The sequence below is a fragment of the Zootoca vivipara genome, chromosome 9 (genome assembly GCF_963506605.1).
Source record: "Zootoca vivipara chromosome 9, rZooViv1.1, whole genome shotgun sequence".
NCBI classification, from domain to species: domain Eukaryota; kingdom Metazoa; phylum Chordata; class Lepidosauria; order Squamata; family Lacertidae; genus Zootoca; species Zootoca vivipara.
In genome coordinates, this window is record NC_083284.1 from 72,513,727 (window position 1) to 72,532,572 (window position 18,846).

An 18,846-nucleotide genomic window follows, 5' to 3' on the forward strand; every position below is an offset into this window, starting at 1 on the left:
AAATGTGCATAGGATTGTACCTACAGAGAATTCCTTTGCCTCTTTTCAGCCAGATTGTGTCCTGATACCTGTGAGGTTGGAGTCAGACATTTGTTTGGTGATGGTGGTAAACAAGGTGACTCAAGTTGAATAGGTTCCCCCCACAATGTGACTGAGTAATTTCTAACATGGCAGCTGCACAGTATTGAGATTGTGGCTCTGCACTTCCTGGTTCAGATTCCTTTGAAAGATTTTCTGGAAATTGATGAGAATTAGATCTGCCACGTAGGCTGGAAGGGGGTGGGGTTTCAGTGTGGGAAAGGGTGTCAGTAACTCTAGTGGGGGAATCTTGGGGAAGATTCCAACCCCTCAGCAGAACTTTATCACAACCAGCCACTCTGCCCCCACACTTTGCACTTTATTTATTTGCCTCTCTTCCAGACATTTTGTATTTCCTCCTGTCACTAACATACACTGCCAAAGCACTAATTTTAAAGAAGTTCACATAATTAAAAAAAACAAACAAAAAGGGATAAATATACAATTATCTATGTTATGAAAATACAGTAATAGTAATAGTATTTTAGCGTGTTGGAAGCCACCCAGAGTGGTGGTATTAATGATAGAATAGCGGTATATAGTAATAGTATCAATAATAGTAATAATCCTATATAATAAAGTGCAAGTGTCTCTGCGTCCAGTATTCCCTGTGTCCCTGGGTTTGCGCTACTGCGCATGTGCCCCACGGACACAGGGATTGGACACAAGGATTGGACGCACACACGTGCGCTCTCCCCACCGATGAAGAGAACCAGAACCCAGTAAACGAGCCACTGGCAGCTTCTCCTCACGCCTCCTGCTCGAGAGCGGCTGCTGCTGCTGTGGGACAGCGAGATGTTTGACGAAGCCGCCGGCGCCCTGCCGGCGCCGCCATCTTCCCGCACCCCATTCTCCCACCTGCTCAGCGCTCGGCCTCTTCAGCTGCTCGGTGGTCTGTCGGGGGAGCCTGGGGCCCTCGGCGCACATCCCCGCCAGTGGAGGCGGCGACGGAGGTGGCGCCTGCGCGGTCCCAGGGCTTCCCCTCCGTTCCCACCCGCCCGTTGTGCCCGCCTTTCCGGGCGGCGCGGCATGAGGCGGCGGCGGCCCCGGCTTCTCCTATAGCCGAGCGCCAGGGTTGCGATCCGGCCTTGCCGCTTCCACGGCCGCTACCGAGACATGCGCTCTAGCACCCGTTATTTTAACGGGCTTCAAGATACTAGTCAATCAATAATATGACAGTAAGTAAGTAGTAAGTAAATTTTTATTTATACCCCGCCCTCCCCGGCCAAGACCAGGCTCAGGGTGGCTAACATCAAATGTCAAATACATTAAAACACAATCAAACAATTGATTAAAATACAGTTTAAAAATTAGAATCAGGATAAAATTAAATAACTGCCCACAAATTACATCAGGGCCAGCTATCCATGTTGGTCCCACATGAGCCAATAAAAGGGCCAAAGAGATAACTTACAGGGTCCCATAGAGGGGGTTCAAACAGGCCCAGACTGAAGGCCAGGCGGAACAGCTCCATCTTGCAGGCCCTGCGGAAGGATGTCAAGTCCTGCAAGGCCCTGGTCTCCTGTAATAGAGCGTTCCACCAGGCTGGGGCCAAAGCCAAAAAGGCCTTGGCACTGGTTGAGGCCAGTTTAACCTCCTTGAGGCCCGGGACCTCCAAGATATTATTTGAGGACTGTAAGGTCCTCCACGGGGGATACCAGGAGAGGCGGTCCTGTAAGTACGAGGGTCCTAGGCTGTATAGGGCTTTAAAGGTTAAAACCAGCACCTTAAACTTGACCCTGTACTCTACCGGGAGCCAGTGCAGCTGGTATAGCACTGGGTGAATGTGGTCCTGTGGCAAAGCACCCGCTGGAGTTTCTGAGTCAGCTTCAAGGGCAGCCCCGCGTAGAGCGAGTTACAATAACTGAGCCTGGAGGTAACTGTTGTATGGATCACAGTGACTGGTTTTGTTCCAGGTTGAATAATTACTGATCCAATAAGAAAATGATTAAACATTCTTCATTTTAGTACACAAAGGGAATATCATCAGCTTTATCAAGTGCTTCACTTGATATTTTTTAAGCATTTGAATGTGTAGATTCAAATTATCTAATGGAAGTAGTTAAAAAAATGGATTTGTAAAAAAATTGTAAAAACTTCTGAAAGGCATATATGATAGAAGACAGGCTGCAATTAGAATAAATAATTCAGATTCTCCAAAATGTGTTCTTAGTTGTGGAATGAAACTAGACTGCTCTCTGTTGCCCCTGTTATTTGTCTTAATTTTAAAACCATTAGCAATTAAATTATATAATGGCCTCTCTGGTACGGGAGTGGTTATAAGTGGAAATGGTTATAAATGGAAAAGAACAAAATTTAGGCCTCTATGCACATAATATAATTTTATGCACCTTTGACCCTATTACAGCAGGCAACATATTATGTACGGAATTGGAGCAGTTCTCCAGGGTCTCCAGATTGCAAGTTAATTTTCAAAAATCAGAGGTAATGTCTTTTCATACACCCCTCCATATACAACAAACACTTACAACTATGTTGAAGAGTCCAATAGCTAGGAAAAGTTTTAGATAGCTGGGGGTACAAATTACCTATAATTTGAATGTTAGTATAATTATAGCACTGTTTGAAAAAAACATATGTACAGATATAATACATTGGAATAAATTGAGACTCCCCATTGTAGACAGACTGGCTACATCTAAAACTCTGATTGCACCTTAATTGTTCTTTTTCTTTCAAATGCTGCAAGGTTGAATACCCTGTTTCTCATATTTTAAGGCATCCCCATAAAATAAGCCATAGCAGGATTTTTAAGCATTCAAGGAATATAAGCCATACCCCGAAAATAAGACATAGTGATAGGAGCAGCAGCAATGCCGGCCGCGGCAGGAGGAGGAGGAAAAAAATAAGACATCCCTTGAAAATAAGCCATAGTGTGTTTTTTTGAGGAAAAAATAAATATAAGACGTGTCTTATAATATGAGAAACACGGTACCAATAGCTCATCTGAACAACCAGCAGAAAAAAACTTAATAAGTTTCTATTCAGTTGGACCAACCACATTTTTTAAAAAAAATCTTTATTGTATCTCCACCCATTGGTTGCCAGTTGGGGCATTCCAAACTTAAGTAGCTAAGTAGCTATGATGAAGCAATCCAACTTAACGCATTATACAATCTATCCGTGTGAGGAAGCCCTTTGGTTTCGGGTAGTTGACAAATACAAGTTTTTGAAGGATTAGTATCAGGATCCAAAACCATATGGAATTGAGGTCATCCAGTAAGAGAACCCAGTTTTCAACACTGAAAGATATAGAAAATGGATGGTGTTCCTACATTGCATTAATGAAAAATACGTTTTGGTAGTTGAGTTGGCTTGCTAATCCCTATACTCATACGTCATTTTGAATATGGGAAAAATGGGCAAAAGTTTTAGTCCCAGGACTGTCACTGTCACCTATAAGTTCAGTACAACATCTTCCTTTATCTCAAAATAAAAAATAGATCATAAAATGTGAATGTATGGAAAGAACACCAGTTATATTATTTGAAAGGTTTTTATAGCAAGGGACAACCTCTTACAGCAGCAGAGATTACGTTTAGAAAATAATCAAAAGTTATGGTTGTTAGGATATCAGTTTCTTACACATATACAAATTAAAAAGGAAGCTATGAGGAAACTAACAGAATTTGAAAAGATAAGAGGAAGCATAATGACTAAGGAATTAATTTCCCTTCTATACAAAACCTTGATTGAGAACCAATTTTGCCTTCAACAAAATCTAATAAACTGGTGAGAACTAAATTGGGATATAAATATTGATAAGGATGAATGCAACTGTCTGTGAACAAAAGCAGCATATACATTTCTGTCAGCAACTACTAGGAAATGTTCACTAAAAATTGTCATGGATGGTGTTTAACACCAAGGCACCTATTTTATGTAAAGGCCAATAGCTTCCCATTGTGTTGGAGAGGATACCAAATTATAGGTACATATCAACACATGTGATGGGAATGTCCACAAATAGGGGGAAAATGGAAATGTCTTTTAAGAGCTATCTCAGATTACAGCTCAGACAATCCCAATAACCCCAGCATTAGCCTTGCTTGATTTATATACTTCAGATATGCACCAATTAAGAAGGAATTAATTATACATTTATTAACAGCAACCAGAATGGTAATAGCCAGAACTTGGAAAACATTGTGATTACTGAATATAGATCACTGGTATAATATATTCTGGCAAACAGACATAATGGAAAAGTCACAAAAAATGAACGTGGCAAGGGCTCAGCAAAATAAAATAATATTTACACTGTATGGTATGATTTTATTAACTATACAAATGAAATAGCACATGGATGTGAAACACCTACAACATATACTGTATTATCGCATGCATAAGCAGGCAATATTCTTTAGTTCCAATTTGGTTTACTGAAGAATCTATTGATTTTTTTTGTAATCGCCTCATTATTATGTTTTGTATTCACCCTCCTAGTGATTCATTTCTTTGTAAGTTTTGTCATGGTTTATTATTTATGTTTGTACAAAGAAATTACAATACAGTGGTACCTTGGTTTAAGAACAGTCCTGTTTACGAACGATTCGGTTTATGAACTCCGCAAAACTGGAAGTAGTGTCCCGGTTTGCAAACTTTACCTCGGTCTAAGAATGGAATCCGAATGGTGGAAGGGCACCAGCGACGGGAGGCCTCATTAGGGAAAGCGCGCCTCGGATTGAAAACAGTTTTGGTTTAAGAACGGACTTCCGGAACAGATTAAGTTTATAAATCAATGTACCACTGTAATTGTTTTGTGAATGCTTTGTTACTGATTTTGCAACAAAAATTAATTAAAATATTAAAAAGAAAAAACGAAAGAAGCATATTACATTATTTACTAAAACACAGTTGGTCTGTGTTTGCACTACAGACTAAAAGAAGGTCCTCTAACAGATTATTCACTTCCCTAACCACTCAGCAATTGCCGGAAGTCATGTAGGAAGTCATGATATGAAACCAATTTATCATTTTGGGGGTCTCAAAGGGTTGAACTGGGGTTCTTAAAGGGATGAAATGGAGAATCATTACTTCAATGGCCCCAGATCTGGAAAGAAGGTGGTTCAGTATTTTGTCCAAAATGGGAGAAAAGAAAATGGAGACTATGCCTCATTGAGCACATATACACTAAAAGCTTAAATTTGTAACTCCCTGTTCTTTTAGTTATATGTTTTCATATTCTATGTTTTTTTCTCTCCGTACAGTTTCTGTCAGGATTCGAATAAAATGCCTCTCATTGGTTCTGCAATACTTAATGCAAAGCACTTTCTCTTTCTCTCCTGCATCCTTTAGATTGAATGTTCCAGTATATCTGACTATTCCGAAAAAATTGTCAAGGCAAATCACTTGGACCACAGTAAGACATATTTAAGGAAATTACCGGTAGTTGTGCCTACTGTTTCTGACGTATTAACATTCCCATGTTTTATTTTGGTTTATGGATTTATTGTGATTAATTTTTTTAAGAAAATACACAAACACACACAAACACCTCTCTAGATTACAGTCCTTCTATTCACTAAAAAGAACCAGAGTATTCACACATGTGAAAACATCTAAGAAAAAAAGTAGAGTCCTGTTGGATCAGACCAATAATTTATCTAGTCCCATGGTTGGGAATCTCTGGCTTATTAGGCCCAGCAGACTCCAAATCATGCCCACCTGTCATCAGGTGTGAGCATCATGCACAGGAGGACAAGTAAAAACATACCACTAAATTCAAAAGGAAGAATTGGGAGTGTGCCCTAAGTATGTGCCTAGTTCTTCCTTTGCAGCCGTTGGCTTAAAGTCAAATCCTCTAACAGCACCAGGTGTTTCACAGGTGGGTGATGTTGGTGAAATATGGAAACACGGGTGAAATTGCACTAACTGCACGGTCTGGGTCTTGAGTTGCTCATCCTCCATGTCCGATTTCTGCTGAGCGTAGGACACCAGCTGCAGTGGGTTGCTGGAAACAGCTCAAGGTTAGAGGCCACTGGCAATGTTCATACAACCTCCCTTTCTCTAAAGTAATGTTTGTATGTGCATTGGCAGTATAAAACCAAGGCTGCAGTGTGGGGCGGCCTGGAACTTAACATTGCTCTCCCAGGCCTTTGGCTAATTTAACAATATATAGTCCATACCTGCCAAGTTGCTGTCAGAGAAATAAGGGACCGGGCCGGAAATAGCAGACCGGAAGTAGCGCTGCCGCCGTTTTTGGAACTGGGCGGAGCATGCTCAGAAGTGACTTTTGATGCTGCTTTGCCCAGTTCCAAAATGGCCGCCGCACCAGAAGTCGCACTGCAGCCATTTTGGAACTGGGCAGAGCAGCATCAAAAGTCGCTTCTGAGCATGCTCCGCCCAGTTCCAAAATGGCCACTGCACCAGAATAAACCGGGGAAAAACAAAAAAAATCTGTTTTTTCAGCTAGGAACAGCTGGAAAAACGGGGATTTCCCGGAGAAAACGGGAGACTTGGCAGCTATGATATAGTCTTTTTTAATGGGGGGAGCATTGTTTTTGTTTGCTACTATATTGGGGTTTTTTTGTTGCTCTTTGGAATTCATTTATTATGTATTTTATTACATTTTATATATTTTTATGTTGTTCCAAGATCTGGGTATGATTTTCATGAATACCAGATCATAAATTTCCAAAATAAACTGATAAAACTTTGTTCGATAAAAAGTAAACCCCAGGCACTTTCCAGATCTTAGAGGTGTTCATTGGCCACAAGACTCACCTCATATCTGTATCTGTCACTTTGGAAAGCAGCACAATCTGCTCCAAGTTCCTCTGCTGAGTTCAAGTTGTGTTTTGCGTCTAAAGCTGTTTTGCTGGAAAGTAAATTGCCCCATTCGCCATTATGGAGAAGCAAGAAATTGCTCTTATGTTTTCCCTCCTGACAGAATTTGCAGTTGCAGAAGGCCCTGTAGAGTGGCTGCGAGGTTACAAGAAGAGTTGGGGGGGGGGCTGGATGCCTGGATTTGTTTAGAAAAAAAGAAACCTTTTTTCATTTTATTGTGGATGAGAATTGGATAGAATTTGTAGTAAAGGGCACCCCTTTTTGTTTCAGGCTAAACCAAATTCCCAAATACTTAAAATCCTTAACTCACTATATTTTAATGTTTTCCATTTTTCCCTTATGTGAGCTTGATCTTTTAAAAGACAGAATAGTCTTAGTTTAAGTATAATAAGAAATTCCCTTTTATCAAACAGTGCAAGATATCTGAGAAGATGCCTCATAGCTATCATAATATAGAACAATAAGCTTACGATCCAGAACTCTATGAGAAAAAAACTCAGGCCCTTGCAGAGGGTTGGACTAGCTGACCGTAATGGTCCCCTCCAACTCTACAATTATATGAAATCCTGGACATTTTTTTTTAAAAAAAATACACAACACACACACACACACACACACACACACAAAATAAACACAAAAAATCAGGGTTCCAAAACATGCAGAAGCCTTCACAGTTACAGGAGACTTCCCAGTTGCCCTGGAACTTGTGAAGGGTGATGTTTTCTTAAACTCAAAACCCTTAACAAGACAATCTGTCAATCAGTGCTTTGAATAAAGACTGATGAACAATAGTCCAGTATCAGGAAACAATGTATATCATCTTGTGAAATAGCAGACAGTAATATATATATATATAGAGAGAGAGAGAGAGAGAGAGAGAGAGAGAGAGAGAGAGAGAGAGAGAGAGAGAGAGAAAATACAGTGGTGCCTCGCAAGACAAATTTAATTCGTTCCACAAGTCAATTCGTTTTGCGAAAAATTCATCTTGCAAATCGCGGTTTCCCATAGGAATGCATTGAATTTCCTTTTTTTGCCCATAGGAACGCATTAATTAAATTTCAATGCATTCCTATGGGAAACCGCAATTCACAAGACGAATTTTTCGCAAAACGAATTCGTCTTGCAAGTCACCATCAGATCACCATCAGATAGCAAAACGCATTAGTCTTGCAGGGCATTCGTCTTGTGAGGTACCACAGTAGATGTTTGCAGATATGCATGTGCACATAGGTGCCTATCTAAAAATAAAAATAAGCCAGGTCTCTGTAATCTATAAAGTGGGGTTAATGAACAATAGTACTAAGTTCTAAATGAATAAATAAAATAATAGGTGAACTAAAGTAAAGGTAAAGGGACCCCTGACTGTTAAGTCCAGTCACGGACAACTCTGGGGTTGCGGCGCTCATCTCGCTCTATAGGCCGAGGGAGCCGGCGTTTGTTCGCAGACAGCTTCCGGGTCATGCGGCCAGCATGCCTAAGCCGCTTCTGGCGAACCAGAGCAGTGCACGGAAACGCCGTTTACCTTCCTGCCAGAGTGGTACCTATTTATCTACTTGCACTTTGACGTACTTTCGAACTGCTAGGTTGGGAGGAGCAGGGACCAAGCAACGGGAGCTCAGCCCGTCGCAGGGATTCGAACCGCCGACCTTCTGATCAACAAGCCCTAGGTTCTGTGGTTCAGACCACAGTGTGAACTAGCAATTTGTAAAATCTTACCCCTTGACTCCAGTTATGAATATTGTTCCAAACATAAAACACTTTCACTTTTGGGTAAGGTAGAAATAAAGAAGATTCCGTTCATCCCTGCCAAATATGTGGGATCCTACATCCTGTTGCTGTTTGCAGGGAATGGATTTATTTTCACTAAGATCAAATTTTAATATGTAAATGAAATTAGAAGAGACAGAATACTATGTTTCACCAATAGTTTCCTGAGTACGGTATATGAAACCTGTTCTTTTTTGCTTCTTCCAGTAATCACAATATTTAAGGGTAAAGTAGAAGAAGTTGAATTGCCTGTGGACAAAGTAGACATCATTGTCAGTGAATGGATGGGTTACTCACTTTTCTATGAGTCCATGCTTAACACTGTCATCTTCGCTAGAGACAAGTGGCTGGTAGGTGCTTCATATATCACACTTGTTGCTGGAATGAATGGCCATTAGTTTGCCAGTCATTATCCTCCCCCCATCAATACCCAAAGTTAACTTGTTGGAATGGGAGTCATTTTGAGACTCTCTAAAAGATCTGTAAAGAGGGTGAAATAAACAGAGAAATAGATCTGTTTGATTTTTGGAATCAAAGGTTCATTTTGGAGTGACACCCTGCAGTTCTCTAGAAGTGATTCATGTAACAACCTCATGACTTAGTGACATGAAGTATTTCAAAGAAAGCAAAGGTGGGTGTTTTGGAAGGAGCAGTTCAAAAATATGATGTCTTTCTCAATTGATTAGCTTATAAGATCTATTCCCCCATAATTCATCAACAGAAACCTGGGGGACTTATGTTTCCAGACCGGGCTGCATTGTATGTGGTAGCAATTGAAGATAGGCAGTACAAAGACTTCAAAATCCACTGTAAGTATGTAGATATTACAATTCTCCTTTGCATTTCATACAAACTGTTTGTTAGCTGATGTTGCTATGGAGAGGATTATTGTATTCATCCACCAATTGCAGCCTGTATGCAAGTCCAAGGAGGTCAAGGCCTAACACACACAATTGGAAAGGGCCAAGCATCCCTATGGTAGGCCAAACAACTTCAAGAGACTTGCATCACAGTCTGTCTGGATGTGAGCAACTTTGCCTTCAATGTGCCTTGTAACCTTGCCACAGCAGGTTCCTGAGGTCTCCGGACTCAAAATTCTGCTTTTGACTTCCATTGTCAAAAAGCTTTTCTATTACAGTGGTACCTCTACTTACGAATGTTTCTACTTACGAATGGAGCTCCGTCCGCCATCTTGGATGCGGTTTAGATAGGATTTTTTCTACTGATGAATTTTTAGATAGGGTTGCTTCTACTTACGAATTTTTTCTCCCAATGCATTCCTATGGGATTCAACTTACAATTTTTTTCAACTTACAAATGTGTGTTCGGAACGCATTAAATTCGTAAGTAAAGGTACCACTGTACATTTCTCCTCATGTTTAACAAAATCTGCTTCTTAGAAACTCCCAACCTTTAGTCCTGCTGTCTGGAGCAAAGGAACGTCTGCTTCATCTACTGTGTGACAGCCCCTTAGAGATTTGAAAACAGCAATTATCCCTTAATCGTCTCTTCCCTAGGCTAAACTTGCACGAATTGCAAATGTTTCCCTTTTATTTGTACTGACCTTTGACCCTCTCCATTTGTTTTGACAGGGTGGGAGAATGTATATGGCTTTGATATGACCTGTATCAGGGATGTTGCCATGAAGGAACCCTTGGTGGACATTGTAGACCCAAAGCAGGTGGTGACCAATGCCTGTTTAATAAAGGTTTGGCGTTTCTAAAAGTATAATTTTAAAACAGTGTTACTTTAAAAAAGATTTCTGTGATATTCTTCAGGGACCCAGTACTTTTGTCTTTGTCCTTTCGCTCTGACTTTTCATGCTGCTAATCAGCTTCAAATGCTGATCCTTCTATATAAAAGACGGCATTCCATTGCACTATAATAGCACAGTCTATAATTCTGGTGGCTCTGCTTCAGTCCCCTCTGGCCTAAAGTTGCAGCTAGTAAATGTCACTAACTAATGGAAAGGATAATTACTATGCATGATCTAGTCCAGGAAAAATGGATTAAGGGGAAGTTGTAAATGTGCACCCTGGATGACAGGTACACTGCCAGGTACACTGCCCTTGGTGGTGGAGAGGGGCAGTGGCTGCTTCATGACACAAGCCTTGCCTAATAGCTTGCCATCTCTGAATATCTATAGCCAGCTTCCCCTTCATTCTGATGAGCCTTTGGCTTACTGGGAAGCTTACTATTAATGTATATAAAGTCTTAAGAGATGTTGCTCTTAGAGGTGCTCATAATTGAATCCTTGGTATGTGTGAAGAATTGTTAAGTATTCAAATTACTGAAAAAGGTACCCCTGACCATTAGGTCCAGTCACGGACAACTCTGGGGTTGCGGCGCTCATCTCGCTTTACTGGCCGAGGTACCCTGCATACAGCTTCTGGGTCATGTGGCCAGCATGACTAAGCCGCTTCTGGAATGGAATGGAAACGCCATTTACCTTCCCACCGGAGTGGTACCTATTTATCTACTTGCACTTCGTGCTTTCGAACTGCTAGGTTGGCAGGAGCTGGGACCAAGCAATGGGAGCTCACCCCGTCACGGGGATTTAAACCGCCAACCCACAGCGCCACCTGCGTCCCCAAATTACTGTAGCTGTATGTTAAGTAAAAACCAGTTTGTAGTGTTTTTTGAAGTGGTGATATATTTTAATCTGATACCAACAATAATTCATTTTAGCATGGTTTTTCTTTTCTTTTGTAGAGATTTGTAATTATAGCATTGCAAAAGCACCAGTGAGAAATTTGTGGGTTTTACAGTTATGGCGAAACATCCACGTGCTGTTTCTGTCATCCCACCCACTTGGGAACGGCAGGGGTTGGGATGTGATGTAACTCAACACCCAAAAACAGCACACTATGATGCACACACAGATGTTGTCCATGTACCTAGCTCCCAAGAGGGAGCTCTGGTGTTGGAGAACTGTGGAGAAAGAGCAGTTTACACAAGAGCACAAAGGGGGGGGCTTTGCAAGCAATTTGCCTCTTGATCACTCCTAAGAACTTGCTTACATTGCTAAAACTCAAGAGTTTTTTTATTTAACATGTACTCTGCCTCAGTACTCAGGCATAAAGAGCCGATAGCAACTATCACTTCACTATACCAAGTCTTGAATGCCAGGGCCCAGCAACCTACACTGGTAAGCATGGGAAGAGAGGAACACTTGCTGTAATGGATCATTGCTACAACTGTCCCCCCACCCCTTTGCCTTATGGGAATACTATATCTTTGCTCAATATTCTTCCTCCACAACAGTGGGATGAAACTCATCCCATATGTAGGCAAGTTCCTTGTTGGTGAAGGCCAGGCCCTCAGTTCTCTTAACTGCAACAAAGAACCTTCCCCACTCTGTTTCTTGACTTGCCATTTGTGTGGGTTCTGTGACAAATTGCGCGTGGAGACCCTCTATCCCAGGCCTAGAAATAAATTCAGACACGACTCATATTTTTGATTTGGTTTTTGGCAGAATTTAGGCCACAACTTTATTGATTACAAACCAAGTGAGTGGTTGCATAGGCTCTAGTTCGACTAGCTAACTAGGGGTAGCACTGACTCAGTGCACACCATGAATCAGCAGCCAGGTACTCACCTGGAACGAGGTTACCTGACTGGTGCACGCCAGCCAGGCCCTGATTCCCCCACATGTGCCCAGAACACTGGATTAGGGCAACCCCGCTTGGGGGAATACCAACCATCGGACCAATGGATTCCCTTAAGAGGAATACCTGAATAGTATATATATAGGGTGGTAAGCGATCATACCCCCCTATCAGCGTGAACCAGAGCCTATCCGCCACAAAGAGTGTGCACACACAGGCTCCCGCCAACCACTCACCGCTGTAACCAATCCCTTAATCCCCTAGCAACAGAGGACAGCCATAGATCATTTCCCTCATCAGACAAGTGGACCCCATCAAGTCTGTACAGGGATGCATTGCGTGTGGTGATGTCCAGGTGTTGGATAACAATCCCACCCGTCGATAAAACCCATCTGGCCATGGCACACTGGATGCGCCTCCTGGCTCTCTCGGTGGCAGCTGGGGAACGACTTTCTCTCCAAATGCGCCGCGGAAGTAACTGCGACCAAAATAATTGAATTCTGGACAAAAAAAGAAAGCAGTTTGTGCAAGTCCTCTTGTATGCAGGATCGCAGATGTAAACCCGGGGTACTTGGCATGTCGTTCTCACTGAGCTGGATCACCATAGCAGTGGGCGGTCCCAGCTGGGATACTTTAGCCCTCAACATCGGGAGTTCTCCCCAAAGCAAGCCTTGCCTGAAAATCCAGGATAGCCCGAGCCTCCATCCCAGTCCAGACACGTGGCTGCCGCTATGAGGAAGGAATGAGGTGCAAAATCGTTAGCAGGTAGGCCGCAGGCTGCAATTGACTTATGCATCACTGCAGCAAATTGGTGGCAGCTCAAACGTTCATCCTCATGGATGAACAGTTCATCCTCATGGATGAACAGGGGGCCCACCCCCGATGGGCAAAAGGCGAAGTATTTCCTGACATCTTTAACTGGATAGGGGCCGGGACTAAAGGTAGTAGGAAGGCGCATCAATGCTCCTCTACCCAGCTGATCGGTTTTTGAATTACACACTTTCATGACCAGCTTGGAGTCAGCCAATTGGATGTCCTGCAAAAGTAAACCCCTGGAAATGACATCTTTAAAAGACTCAACAACCACCTCGCCCGCACGCAATGCACCAAAATAAGTGACAGGAAATGCTGCTGCAAAAAGATAAGCCTCGAAAGAGGACCAGCAAATGAGCCTCAGCTGCTTGCGCATGGCGCAGAGCAGTTCAAAAGTGACCGGCTGTCTACCTGGCGCTGTGGAGGATCGCGATCGACCCCAGCCCCCTAAGGCTTTACGGACTACAAATTTAGCACAAGGGTCCCTTTCGTATAGGGACTTAACAGAAAAAGGCAATCGCCAAAGCTTGAATTCGAATAGACTTAATTGCCCATCCCAATGTATGCAAATGAGCTAAATATTGCAACATTTGCTGTGTCGTAGGCCAACTGGCTGTGGGACTGCCAACAGGCTGGGCAGTAAAGGACAGGTACAAAAGGTACAAAGGACAGGTACAAAAGGTACAAAACAGGCAGAAAATAATATATTAAATCTGAGGCAACGCAGCACAAACGTGTGCAGCAGTGCGCAAACAAGCAGACTTGTTTACCTAGGTAATATAAACTGCCTAGCCTTGGTATTTTATATTGATGTTTTCTATGGCTTCTTTCTTCTCCTTCTGCAACCCCCAACAATACAGGAAGTGGATATTTATACAGTAAAGACTGAGGACCTGGTGTTTACCTCTGCCTTTTGCCTCCAAATTCAGCGCAATGACTACGTTCACGCCTTGGTTACTTACTTTAATATAGAATTTACAAAGTGCCACAAGAAAATAGGGTTTTCTACAGGTAAGTTCTTTCTTTGGCTTCATGCTGAGTCAAGGTGTGGGTTCAGTCTCCGATTACAGACATCAGGGTCAGAAACGTGATAACACTGAGTGGGGTTTTAAGGGATAAATTCTTGAGTTTAGAAAACGATCACATTAGTAACATATTTTAAAATACAATAAAAGGAAAGCATTATCGTGTGCTTCTTGATTATTTTTGTAGGGAAGAACAAGGCAATTAACAAATATTTCAATAACATTAAGTGACATTAATAGCATAGAAGTTAAATAATATTAGCTAAAAGACAAAATATTATGTAAAAAAACTTACAAATGTTACATTGCTCACCCTGGAATCATCCGACAATAGTGCCAGTGTGAAGATACTTTGTTAAATCATTTCCATTTCATTGGTGTAAATATAAACAATATTAGATTGGTGGGGAATTTCTTACATACCTGTATAATCTGTCTCCTTTTATAGGACCAGATGCCCCTTACACCCACTGGAAGCAAACCGTCTTCTACCTGGAGGACTACCTAACTGTGAGAAGGGGTGAAGAACTCTATGGAAGTATATCCATAAAGCCAAATGAAAATAATGTGGTAAGTTGGGCTCACGTAACTGAATTTAGATGATCAGCTTAGGAACCTATGGGTGTCTGGGACGGGTATTTCTGAAACATTTGTTCAAGGACATTTGTTAGAAAGTACCTGAAACTACCCCTGGACGCAATCATTTTTGATCGTCTGTTTTGACTTTTGACACTTTAGTAAAGGTAAAGGTACCCCTGACCGTTAGGTCCAGTCACGGACGACTCTGGGGTTGCGGCGCTCATCTCTCTGTATAGGCCGAGGGAGCCGGCATTTGTCCACAGACAATTTCCGGGTCATGTGGTCAGCATGACTAAGCAGCTTCTGGTGAACCAGAGCAGCACAAACGCTGCTTACCTTCCCGCCAGAGTGGTACCTATTTATCTACTTGCTCTTTGATGTGCTTTCGAACTGCTAGGTGGGCAGGAGCAGGGACCGAACAACGGGAGGTCACCCTGTGGTGGGGATTCGAAAGTATTGCTCCAAACCAAATGCCATTTTATATAAAGGGCAACAAATAGGATAACAATTATTACATTTATCTGATTGAATAAATGTCTTATCATTTAGAATAAGCATTTATTCCTTCTTTGGAAAACTGTTTAACTTTGGTAGAAGAGAAAGTGGATTACCGTAACTTCCATATTAATCCCATAAGCATACAGGGTGGTTCAAACAGAGTTTACAGAAGAGTTTGGGGCTGAAGTCTGGGGTTCTAGAAAGTGTTGGGGGCAGGGGGAGCAGACGAGAACCATTCATACATACCGACTTCAGCCAGTGCAAAGCAAGTATAACACAAGCAAAGGTTTCTGTAGAAAGCAATCCTGTTTCTGCCTTTAAAAGAGGTGCAGAGGTGCCTTGAAGGATAGCGAATAGGAATCCCATGAAAGAATTCTGCACCACCTCCAAAACAGAAACATTAGTCTGCCCCAATACACCTGTACCTTACATTAGTTGTGAGATAATATTTGTATGATGGTGTATCTTAGTATGTACTGTTCATTGTATGATTTGGTCAGCTGCTTTTATATTAAGTTACATTCCCACACTATTTTTTTTTTTAGATCATGGGGGGCGTAAATATTTTCACAACTCTGCATAAATTGTTCCTGCTAAGTACTTGATGGATGGATGTGGGGGAGCACAAACTGAGTCATATGCTGAAGATCCCCAGATATGTTCCCCTGTATTCAGAAAAGGGCTAGGATTTTGTTTTTTGTCTTTGTTTTTTTTGGCTAAGCCACCTACTGAATTTAAGAAAGGAGGAAGCTTTGAAGCAGAACCTTCCAAGTGCTAAAATATAGTCATATGCCACAAAAAAATAATTCTTAATCTGCATTACAGCGTGACTTGGATTTCACAGTAGATTTGGATTTCAAAGGGCAGCTCTGTGAAATTTCTGTATCTAATTCCTATAAAATGCGCTAGTAAGCAACTGTCTTCACAAGAGAAGAAGAGAGCAGCAATTCCTGATCTGCACATCTCAAGCTGGGAACAATCGCTTCCAGGTTTTCAAACTACCTGAAATGAAAAGCTGACAAGTCCTTGCAGCACAAAGCACTAGCTGTGGATCGCTAACATGAATGTATGGGTATAGTTTCTGTCTAGACTACAGTAAACAACCCTCTCTGTCAAAACAAAAAGAACCCACAGCCCGCTAGGAATATAACTTACTATGAGTAAGATTCTTCCAAGCTTTGCATGCTATATGTATTTTTTCTTACTGAAAATATCTTTTACGACATCGTTGTGCATAGATTTATATTATATTAATAAAGTATAGAACATGTTATATTAATAAAGTTATGTTAATAAAGTATAGAACATTAGTCTCTGAATTGGCTTTGTTTCTGTTCCAGCTAGCTGAGAAACCATTGAGATTGCAATCCTGAACACACATTCTGCTGGAACCAGCAGGGTGGACATGAGCAAAATATTTTAATGAAGCGAGCAATCTTTCTTACCTGTTTACTGTACTTTATGAAAAATGCTTGAACTTGTTAGTATAACCTTGGAGTTGATTTAAAACAAATAAGCTCCATTATTTTATGAATACAGTGTTTGTTCTATTTCTCTGTCTGTAAAAGTGGATTTTGGTTCCTGGTTCAACTGCGCCAGTGGCAATGAGGGACGTTGGAATTGTGATTTCCATTGTGATGAGTTGTATGGAACCGTCCCAAAATTCACCACCTGGCATTTAAGTATGAAACATACAGACTGAAGCTTTATGAAATGGTGTGTTCCTTTCTTGCTGTAAACAAGAAAAAAACAAAGCATAAGAATAAAAATAAATAAATAAACAAAAGCTTTTTATTTATTCATCAACTTCTTTTTAATTTTCCCCTTGCCTGATTGATATAGAATGCAGAATTCTGCTTTCCTTGGTGCAGGTTGAATCGCCTGGATGGAAAAACTTACTTTAACCACAAATAGCAGTCTGTTTACCCATAAACAGATCCACTGCTGAAAGGCCCTGTGCTTCCAATTTAGATAGATTTCTGTGCTGGAGGTGGGCAGGGCCAGTGCAAAAGAGAGCTGGTGTTCTTCAGTCTTCATGCACACACCCACACTTTCATTCATACACAACCACACAAGTGCATAGGAAGCTACAAGTTGCATATTGTCAGAGCCTTGCTTTATCAGTGTTGCCTGTGAGGAGCATCAGAGCTGCTAAAGGGTTAAGCAGTCTGCTGTGATGTCTGGCCGCTGGGAGGAAGGAGGGAGGAGTACATACGGGGATCTTTCTTTGTTCTCTGTATGTTGTGTTCGGTTTCGTTTTCCACCGGCAACATGGAGTGCTGTTCGCCGGGAGCCACTGATTTATTGCTGTGTAAATAAAGGACTTAGCTTAGAAGAAAGAAGCTCCTCTGTGATTTATTTGTGTGTTGCCCTTTGTGGCAACTCTGCAATTTATGCCGAGAGGAGCCCTGAAAGGGGGGGGGGCAGACTCGACTATGCAGGAAGGAAGCCTGCTGGACGTTTTGGACTTTCGGCAATTGTTATGAATATTTCTTTTTTTTATAATCTATTTTTATTAATTTTCCAATTAAAACACGATTATATCACATTCATTATTTCGAATTATACAAATACATATCAATTAAACCGAATATTATGCCAAATCATATAATATTTTCTGGAGTTCCCATGCTTCAAAAATTTGGGGATTCCTCGCACCCGTCTACTGCCGTCTTTTTCTAAAGTCCAAATCTTCTCTCAAAATCCAAAATAAGCCCGATCATTCCCCACCAGTCACTAAAATATTTTCTTCTTTCATCCGATTTTTCCACAGCTGCTGAAATAAGTATCAAACGAGAGTTCACATATATTCTTTCTCCTGTGTGAGTTTTAATCGTCCTTGCCCCCCCCATAAATCTTCTGTCTGTAATGTCCTGTTACGTCAGCCTTTCAACACGGAGCAGCGCCATCTTAAAAAGCTTAGATCACTTTCGTTTTCTTAAGCTTTTTATTTTTTAAACCACCGATCTTTGTAAAATTTACAGCTTTTCCAGGCAAAGAAACAGCAGTCACTTTATGCATAGACTCTTGATAAGTTTGTAGGTCTCCTTGCCCTGTAGCTGAACTTAGCTTCAGATCGCTGTTCAAATTCAAAGTGCGTCACAACCATAAATCCACCAAGCGCATTCCAGAGACTCCGACCATCCAGTTAAAGGGGGGCTTCTCTCTTCAGTAGTTTTCCAACTTCAAAGGATATGCTCAATAAAATAGTTTATAAAGTTCATTACTCACTCAGGTATTCTTTATCTCTCATTTGTTCCAAACAAACAAGGACGTCCCGTCCGGGAAGGTATGGAGTAACTCGTGGAGTATATGAAAAAAAATAAAAAAGTTCGCTTCCCTTCTCGTTACGTCCCCATCAATCTTTCTTCCAGATAAAATACAGCTTTGACTTCTCACCCTCAGCAGCACAAATTCCTTGGCAGTAAACAGAGCTTCTTCCCCTCCTTCCGAAGCATGTCCATGAATACACCTAATTATCTTCTTTAATCATGGAGATCCCGCCATGCAGGTTAGCGTCCGGGAGTGCCGACATTTCATGAGTGCTCTCAGCCCAAGCCCCCCCCCACTCCTTAAACAGTCGGAGTGGGTTTGGGGGCATCGCGGGCCCACGGCCCCTCTCCGTAACCCCCGGAGAGGTAGGGGGGTTGCCTTTAACTCCCCTGGCA

General features: G+C 41.7%; 1 protein-coding gene across 8 annotated transcripts in view; it reads left to right on the forward strand.

Annotated features, from left to right (window-relative positions):
- Positions 1-18,846, forward strand: part of PRMT8 (protein arginine methyltransferase 8) — a 48,194-nt gene that overhangs the window by 14,805 nt on the left and 14,543 nt on the right. For 4 of the 8 annotated variants that reach the window (XM_060279026.1, XM_060279031.1, XM_035113587.2 and 1 more), the window contains 7 exons: positions 5,398-5,461; positions 8,863-9,005; positions 9,377-9,464; positions 10,248-10,363; positions 13,937-14,087; positions 14,550-14,671; positions 16,004-16,980. In XM_060279026.1, the coding sequence (XP_060135009.1) occupies positions 5,398-5,461; positions 8,863-9,005; positions 9,377-9,464; positions 10,248-10,363; positions 13,937-14,087; positions 14,550-14,671; positions 16,004-16,087 (768 nt within the window). In that variant the 3' untranslated portion in view covers positions 16,088-16,980. Of the gene's footprint in view, positions 1-5,397; positions 5,462-8,862; positions 9,006-9,376; positions 9,465-10,247; positions 10,364-13,936; positions 14,088-14,549; positions 14,672-15,723; positions 16,981-18,846 lie in introns of those variants that run through there. The other 4 variants (XR_009558191.1, XM_060279029.1, XM_060279027.1 and 1 more) reach the window with 3 other exon arrangements.